At 34.5% G+C, this 9,470-nt stretch overlaps 1 protein-coding gene across 1 annotated transcript; it reads left to right on the plus strand.

Moving 5' to 3' along the window:
- The first annotated feature begins 7,212 nt into the window (after positions 1-7,212).
- LOC112520327 (CRIB domain-containing protein RIC4-like) lies at positions 7,213-9,116 on the plus strand. Its single transcript, XM_025128672.1, has 2 exons — positions 7,213-7,558; positions 8,727-9,116. Exons 1-2 carry the CDS (start codon positions 7,282-7,284, stop codon positions 8,963-8,965), a joined length of 516 nt encoding a protein of 171 aa, XP_024984440.1. The 5' UTR covers positions 7,213-7,281; the 3' UTR covers positions 8,966-9,116.
- Positions 9,117-9,470: the final 354 nt, after the last annotated feature.

Below are 9,470 nucleotides of genomic sequence, written 5' to 3' on the forward strand. Positions count from 1 at the left end.
GTTTAAGAGTTTTTAAGAGTTTAAGAGTTTAAGAGTTTTAAGAGTTTAAGAGTTTTTAATAGTTTTAGCCAAATGCTTTATAATATAGTATAGATTAGTGTATTTCAATAATTTTTTTGTTTTTAAAAAAAAAAACCCCGTTTCCCCGTTGGGGATCCCCGTTCCCCGTTGGGGACGGGGATGGGGATGTGATCATAATCCCCGGCGGGGATGGGGACGGGGACGGGGACACACACGGGGGATCGGGGACGGGGACGGGTATTGAGGTCCCCGCCCCATCCCCGCCCCATTGCCATCCCTAAACCCTAATGCTACAACAACCAGAAAAGATATATTATATGCATTTTACTGGGAGATTTGAACATAAAGGTCCATATGTAAGACATCCATGACCCATCATGTGCATACTGACACCTGTATTTATGTGCAGGTTGCATTTGAGTTAAAATTATCAGCAATCTTCCGTCATGTGCTGTTCAAGTGAAGTCTAAGAGTTATGTGGTGTCTAAAGGTGAGAATCTCCTATGTGCCATTTCTCTAGTAATGCTCATCTTGCCAAGAGGAAAGAAATAACACATCCCAATATAACTACAAGAAAAAACGTTAGGTGCCCACACTCCAAGTTCAAACATCTAGAGACTCTTATATCAACTTCCAAGAGCACAAAAGCAAGCATCCATCAAACATCTAGGGTTAGACTCAAGAAGTCATCAATGGTGCACCACAATACACTAGAATCTTAAGTGAGATGTACAAGGACTTGAAGCATATGTATAAGACTTCGACCACCTAGAGAGGGCACCGCCCATAAAATTACTCTTGGTTGCCTGAATCTACTTGATGAAAGCTTGATACGAGAACACAAGGTTCTAGAGTCGTTATTATTCATTTAAAACTCAAGTATGATGTTAGAATTACTGCTTTACCTTAATTTTCAATTGACTTGCTTCAAGTTCATGGGACTTAAAAAGCCCTGACCATCTCATACAATCTCTAATGAGATGTTATATGGGAAAGCTTTGGAGCAACCAGTAAGGTTACTCCTTTGTGACCAAAGGGCCATTGGCCTAGTTGTAGGTTAGGGTTCAAATTTCACCAAAGGTGAGAAGTGTATGTGAGTTTATTTTGCAGTATATAAATATATATATATATATATACTTCAAAAAAGGGTTACTCCTTTGTGACCAAGAAGTCACAGCTTCAAGTCATCTAAACAGCTCTTTTGCAAAATGCAAGAAAAGTGACGCACATAAATAGTTGCTTTCCCGATCATCTTATAGCCAAAGAGCCTTAGTGCATCATATATTGCCTAAAATCTCAACCAGGTTATGTGATGCTAAAAAACCAGAATGAGGGAGATCGACTCTTCTGACTTACATAACTTGCATTTATCAATTAAATCAATATGTCAAATTCTGATCGGTAATTAAACATGTTCTAACTGTGATATGTACATTATTCAATAAAACCAGAATCCAGCGTCAATTAACTAACATCTGACATACATCTGTCAGCTTTTTCACATGGGTTAGTAACGTAAAGCTTGTAACATGTCATTAAGGGGATTTACATTCAGAAAACTGATGTGATGTGTCATGATCTTGAGCAAGAAAATCATGCAGCCCTTTAAATGAAAAACAAGACAAGCAGAAAACGGAGCTATCTGAAACGCTAGAAACCGAATCAATAAAACCTTTACCAAAACCAGTACAATTGAGTAGCCAAGCAATATCAAGAACCAAAGCACAACACCCAAAACCCGAGGAAAATAAATCCAAGCGTAATCTTTGAAGTCAACCATTATAATTAATGAAAATTGGCGATGGGTTTTATTGACCGACTGATTCTGGAGTTGAGTGTGGAGGAGAAGGTTTGGAAACTTCCGAAAACTGGGAAACGCGGGATACAATACAAGTCTCGAAGAATCCATATGTGTTCCCGGATAAAGTTTGTGTTCTTGTACGCATCTGTACGAACAGAGAGACAGCATCTGGAGAGTTTGCAGTGTGGTAGTTGCTTATTTATTTTCTAAAATTCAAGTCAATTTAGGGGTAATTTGGGAAATTGAAATTTCCATAATCAGTTACATTCATATTTAAGACAAATTGCATTCTTTGTTTCAAATGAGACATGAAAAACTTGTTTTTATAGAGAACTTCTTTCATAAATTATGTTTAATGTGAAATATAAATCGAAAGGGAGGTTCAGGGAAAAACCTCAAAAAACTGAAAAACATTTTAGTAAACGTTCATCTGGACTATATGCATATGTGCTTATAAGTAATTAGAACTGTTATGCACATGTGCATACTAGATAAATTGCTTACAAATTACTTCTATTCACATGTATACGGTTCAGATGAACAATTATTAACATGTTCCTCAAAAAAAAAAATTAAGGTTTTACCCTGAACTTGACTCAATAGATTAAACGAGGAAAAGATGTCGACCAGTATCAAGATGAATGGAACGACGAAGATAATCATGTCAATCATTTCCATAACCAGTTACAAATGGGAAATAAAATCGATCCCAATCAGTTAGAATTTCATTTAAAAAACGTTAATTACCCAAAAAAATAGACGTACTATCCTAACTAAATAACATAACTAATAGAAAATTAGTATAAAAAAGAAAAAGACAGCAAAAAGACAAAAAAAAATAAGTGCATAGGATGGTACCATTAATAAGGAGTAGGGATGTCATTAGTCTTCCAATCAGTACAATGCAAGTTGATGAAGATGGTGATGTGACATACTAACCTAACTACAATATCATTAACCCAACCAAATCATTACTACAAATAGTTCCAATCATTCTAAATCAACCTAATCTGCGCATGCTATTTTAATATTTCTCTATAAATCTTCTCTAACATATATCGTATTATATACAACAATTTAACTGGTAAGCGCTTATAAGAGTCGTTATCTTCACTTACCGGTAGGGGTAAACGCGGGTTGGGTTGGGCGGTTTACAACAATTTTACAACCCAACCCAATTATGGCGGTTTGGAAAATCTCAACCCAACCCAACCCAACCCATTCAAAAGTATAACCCAACCCAACCCTTGCGGGTTGAGGCGGGTTGGGTTGGGTTGGCGAGTTAGTAGTTACATAATTTGACGAATGAAATAATTTATAAATCTTAAGTTTATAGACCATACTATAAAGCGTCCTATCTAAAAATGTTGCAATAGGTTTATAGGACGTTTTTTGACGTTTCAACAAGTGTTTTAGAATGATCTTTAAATAAAATGTCGTATTAGTTATTTTATAAAAACATTTTGAGAAGTGTCCCGTAAACTCATCTATTTATAGGACACATATGCTCATATGACATTTTTTCAAGTCGTGTTGTATAAAATAACTAATACGACACTTTATTTTAAAAACATCATAGAATTTGTTAAGACGTCCAAAACCATCCTATAAACATATTGAAACTCTTTTAGATAAGACATTTTTCTAATGTAACTCTTTAAAAGCGTCATAGATTGATGGATTCGTCCATCAAATATCTATCAATATCATTCATATTTTCCAACATATCAATTTGTTGTTGCTGCAAAAAAAGCAATAATTTTTCTTATTAATTAGATTATTTGTCATCATTCTTTGATCGTGAATCTCTTTTGGTAACCTATACGTTAGTTAAAATGAAACAAAATATAATATCAATAAAAATTATATAAAATTTATACATTATTAATATATATATATATATATATACACACACACATAATAACCATATATATATATAAGGGCATGTTCAAATGAAAACCATGCAATTCTAAGAAACCGTGTAAACCAAATTCGACCAATAGGAAAATTCCATTCTTTTTTAATTAAATTTAATCAATAAGGGTGCGTTTGGTTTGCAGGAATGTTTTTGAGGGATTTGGATTCCTGAAGGGATTTGGATTTCATGGGATTTGGATTGGATTGGATTTAAAATCCATTCCTGTGTTTGGTTTGCAGGATTTGGATTTGATTCCAAAAGAATCTCATTTCACAAACCAAATTCTAGGTCAAGCTTGGTGCAAACAGTATCATTGCAAATCACAAACTCTGTTTAAAGATTCAAGCTATTGCACGAAATCCTAAAATTTCTTCCTAGCCTCTTCTTCAAAGATTCAAGCTACAACCACCAAGAATATAGATTGGAAAGGGAAGTCTTATTACCTGCTCAAGCGAGACGAAGAGGCGATTCGATGAGCACCGGTTCAAGCAGGTTGAAGAGCAGAGAGTAGGAGAGAACAACGGGGAAAGCGACGAGAGCTGTGGGGAGACGAGAGCTGTGAGGAGACCGGCGAGAGCAGCGGGGAAAGCGACGAGAGCTGTGGGGAGTTGGAGGAGACCGGCGAGAGCAGCGGGGAAAGCGACGAGAGCTGTGGGGAGTTGGAGGAGACCGGCGAGAGCAGCGGGGAAAGCGACGAGAGCTGGGGAGATGGTGGAGACGGGCGACAGATTAGAAGGTTTGTGGCGAGAAGTTCGTAGCAGCGTGGAGAAGAGGAGCCCGGATTGGATTTCAAAATCCAGCCCATTTACTATGGATTTCAAAATCCATTGTTTACGGGATTTTAAAAAGTAGACGGGATTCCAAATCCAGCCCATTTAGCAAACCAAACAAGGGATGGAATGGATTTCAAATCCAAATCCCTCCAAATCCCTCAAACCAAACGCGCCCTAAGGGTATTTTGATCATTCTCTATATTCTTATGATAAATAAGGTAGTTATTAATAAATATTAAATAAGGAAATTTAATAATGGAAATTTCTTGAATGGTAACATATTAAAAATTTTAATATATTATAACATTAAAAACTTGATTTGAATGGGGCATTCATAATGAAAATGTTTCATAATGAAACTGTTTCATATGGGACGTTCATATGGGGCGAACTTCATTCCTAAAGTTCATGAAACTGTTTCATATGAGGTGAATTTCATGAAACTGTTTCATATGAGGCGAATTTCATGAAACTGTTTCATAATGAAAATGTTCATAATGAATGATGAAGCATGTTCATAATCTAATACTCTAGGCATATTGTCCAAATTAATACTCTAGGCATATTGTCCAAATTAATACTCTAGGCATATTATCCACTTTAATGAAAAGGTTTCATGAAACTGTTTCATAATGAAAAGGTTCATAATGATGAATCATGTTCATATGAGTAGAATAAGGAAAATGAACTATTGATGCAACGGTTTCATCAAACGTTTCAAAACAGTTGAAAAATCGAAAYAATATAATCTCTCTATTTCCTAATGAAAATATTGTAATGAATAGTTTCATAAACAAAGTTCAAAAAACAATGGTCATGAATCTGTTTCAATGTGAAAATGTTTCATTGTAAAATGGTTTATTTGCTCCATCTATGCATATTATACGTGTTAATGAAATAGGTGCTTTGTGATTGAAGTTTCATGGTTATCTTTGTTGCTTTGTGATTGAATGTACATCTAGGTTCATGATGATCCATGTTGCTTTGTGATTGAAGTTGATCTGTTTAGTTGGTAGGATGAAAATGAAATGGGTGCGTAATGTATTGTGTTCTTTTATGAAATAAATATATGATGAAACGGGTGCATATTATATTTTGTTCTTTATGGAATTAATGTTAATGTGAAAAGATTTCATTATAAAATGGTTCATTGATGTTATATTAATGTTAACTTTTGTTTATGGAATTAATGTTATATTGATGTTAACTTTTGTTTATGGAATTAATGTTATATTGATGTTAACTTTTGTTTACCAATTTGCCCTTATCATTGAAATAAAATAATTTTTTAATATTTTTTATTTTTTAATTTCCAAAAATAAAGTAAACTAATCTTAGCCATTGATCAAGAAAATGGACGGATGAGATTGGTTTACACGGTTTACACAAAGGGGGCAAGTTGTTATTTGAACGCTCCTCTCTCTCTATATATATATATATATAATTTTATAAAAATTATATATTAGCGGCGGGTTGACGGGTTGAGCTAGGCTCAACCCAATTTCAATTCTTCTAATTAGCGGGTTAGCGGTTTGGCGGGTGGGCGGTTTGGTGGGTAGACGGGTTGGGTTTAATTGGGTTGTTAACGGGTTGGGTTGGGCGGGTTTCGCGGGTTGACGGTTTTTTGTTCACCCCTACTTACCGGGTAAGACTCTCTATTCTTATCATCGCTCTTACCGGGTAAAGTTTTACGATATTTATCCAGTAAGGTAAATGATCCGGTAAACTTTTAACAAACCACCTCTAAATGTAAATTTTTATATTTCCAAGGCTCGGATATAACCCAAAAGAGGTTCAAATAGTAACGGTTATAGATGGGTGAAAATTGGTCTTTTTGGTTTGAGCCGGACTCGGACCAAGACTATGACATTGTCAAGAAATTCTCCAAAACAATAACTTTTGATCCTTCAATTCACTTTATACCCGAATTTCTATATAATTGACTGAAATAATCTAAACACTTTTCATGAATATAATATTCATAAATAGTAATTTCATAAGTTGTTAAAGTGCTACTTGTGAAATATTGAAATGGAAGTTCCACTTATGCAACTTGCTAAAATGATACTCATCATTTCATAAGTTGTTAAAGTGCTACTTGTCATGTTAGCATTTCCCAAGTACCATGTTAGCAACTTGCAGAAGTGTTGCTTGCGAAATATTAATTATTTCGGTTAATTGAGTAGAAAAACAACTATAAATGAATTGGAGAGTTTGAAATGACTATTTTGGACAATTTTCCTAAGTATATATTAGATTAGATTAGACTATCAGTCAGAAGTTCTTTGAAGTAGACCTAATAAAGACCGATCTATTTTAGGATCTGGTTGGACAAAAACTTAATTCGGATCAAACCAGATCGGGTTTTTACCAGACTTTTTAGGACCGGTCCATGGTTCGATTTTGTGGGTTCAAATAACTCATTCCTCAATTAGACCAGCAATCACTACTCAGTAGGTTGAAGTGTACATCTTAACCTACTTACCAGTGCCAACCCATTCCCTTTTTCCACACCCAAAAACCCCAAATCCAAACCAATCTACATCTTTTCAACCCATGATGTACAAGTCACCATAGCTTCCTTGCTCTTGATCTAGCCATTTCTGCTCTGGTAAAAGTTAAATGATGGAAGCTTGCTTCCAAAGGGACAATTGGAAAGGTGGTAATGTTATCTCTGATACCAACAACCTCCTCTTTCCATCTATTCTTTGTAGCCATTAGAGCAATTGATTCTGAATTGGTGCCAAAGATTCTAAGAATTGAAGCCCATGAAAGGAATGATTTCAAGATTTCTTGTTCTTCCTTTTTATATTGGATGTTTGTCTCAATCGACCGTGGGTGAATTCGATTCGACACGAGTGGTCAAGAAATCGAAACCCGAATCGAATCGAGTTGCTACAAGTATGGCCATGGAGGAAGGAAGCTCATCATCAATGGTGGAAATCAAGAAATCTTGGAATCCTACAACTCTAAATAGATCTAACATCTCCAAGGCCATGGATAGGCTAATAAGAATCACATTCAAAGGCTTTACTCAAATGTTTGGTAAGTGAAAATTCCCATAATCTTTCTTTACCGGTGTATCGTAATAAATAATAATCAGTGTTTTTAAAGGGCTCGTTTGTTGTGTCTCGTGTCTCGATAAACTTATGGCATGTCATGACCTGGTGTGCGGTTTTCGTAACGTGATATTTGGTTTTTCTTACATTTTTGGTGTCTTGTTTTTTTAGTTTTTAATATTTAATCTAACTTAAATTGTTTAAATGTCAATAATTGATTGAGTAATAGTTAAAAAAAACATATATATATATATATATATGTATATATATATGTGTGTGTGTATATAGAGGGTAGTAGTATAAAAACACATGTTGCATTGACAACACATAGATGTTTAATCATATATGTTTAAACACACCCAAATAAGTGTAATCATATATGATATTGAGACTTCTAGTAATTTCTAAGCAATTTGTCCGGTATGGACATGTACATACATTGCAGATGAATAATTACCAGAGTGTTCCTCATTTTTTCATTTTTTAGGGTGAAAACAAATCAAATACATCCATGGAAATTTTACAAATCATATAAACCAATCAATTAAAATATTTATGAAAATGATAAAAGTTCATTTATTATAATTTGAATATTTATAGAAAATTATTGAAATTCATTAATTATGATCAACGCTTTATGTTAGAAAATAATTGATACATTTATGAAACAAGTATTTGTTAGACTAGATGCAGTTGAGATTTGTTTGTATTTCAATTATCCTCTATAGTTGTACAGATGATACATAGATATGCCGCCACAAGTACGCCTTCTAAATCTCGTCGCCTCACCATGGCTTTGAGGCTTGTCTGTTTCTTATTTTATTTTCCCGTAACAATAATAATAAAAAAAAGAAGGCAAAAACCTCTTGGTTGTTCCAAAAAAAACTACTTTGCATACTCGTTCTCCCATATATTACGGGTTGATGGTAAGGTCAACTGGTGACGTATATTCACTCTATCTCATGACATATAAACGGTTTCAATGGGATGCAAGACACCCGCATATTCACTCTATCTCATAACATACAAATGGTTTCAGTGGGACGCAAAACACCCTTTTGTCCGAGGAAAAAGAGTCAACGTTTGACTTTAAAGTGTTTTAATAGTAGCTTTTTAAAACCTGGTTTATTCTGGTGGCATTTTTTTCGTTTCAGCTTACAAAGATATGGAGGACATCAAGATTGAGACGGAAATGGAAATAGGATTCCCAACCGACGTGAAGCATGTCACACACATAGGCGCTGATGGATCTATGACTACAAATCCCAGTAAAAACTGGGATCCTATTCAACTACCTGAAACACTTTCTTTTCCTCCGGTTTCTTTGCAACAATTTGAGCTTGCAATGGCCGTGGAGGCCGAGGAACCTGCCTCCCCTTCTAAACGTAGCTGAAATTAGATACAAAAACATAACAAACTGAGAATTGAGATTTTAATGGATGTGGAGGAACAAGTAGTGGATGGAAAATGGTTTGGGTTTGTGATGAAATTCGTTTTGTTTTTATGCGTGTTTTATACTGATTTTATTGAGATGGTTTCATCTGTACATATATGTTTTAAATGTTACAGGGTTGGTTATAATTACTAAAATACTTTCTTTTGACATTTATACGGTACAATTTCGATGTTGTTTACAATATTGGGTTAAAAACTGATCAAATGTTTCTAGTGCAAATCTAAGCAGACACTCAAAGATAAAGTCAACGGTTTCAGGTTTAGGTCATATCATGATAATTGTCGTGCTTTCATTCTGATGGACACTTGTCAAAAATTCATAACCATACAAAAGTTATCATCACTTGTTCTTTTACATGTAGATATTATGAAACTTTTTACAACATCTGGAAAAATATAACATCAATCTGAAAAATTTATGGTTGTATTTTTTTTTCCCTTTT

Source organism: Cynara cardunculus (assembly GCF_001531365.2).
Source record: "Cynara cardunculus var. scolymus isolate 2C chromosome LG 10, CcrdV1, whole genome shotgun sequence".
Taxonomy (NCBI): domain Eukaryota; kingdom Viridiplantae; phylum Streptophyta; class Magnoliopsida; order Asterales; family Asteraceae; genus Cynara; species Cynara cardunculus.

Bases quoted from the DNA above. Each gene is read 5' to 3' on its own strand.
- LOC112520327 (XM_025128672.1), top strand. From the start codon at position 7,282: ATGAAAGGAATGATTTCAAGATTTCTTGTTCTTCCTTTTTATATTGGA. The intron at 7,559-8,726 runs GTAAGTGAAAAT...TTTTCGTTTCAG, and splicing joins AGGCTTTACTCAAATGTTTG to CTTACAAAGATATGGAGGAC.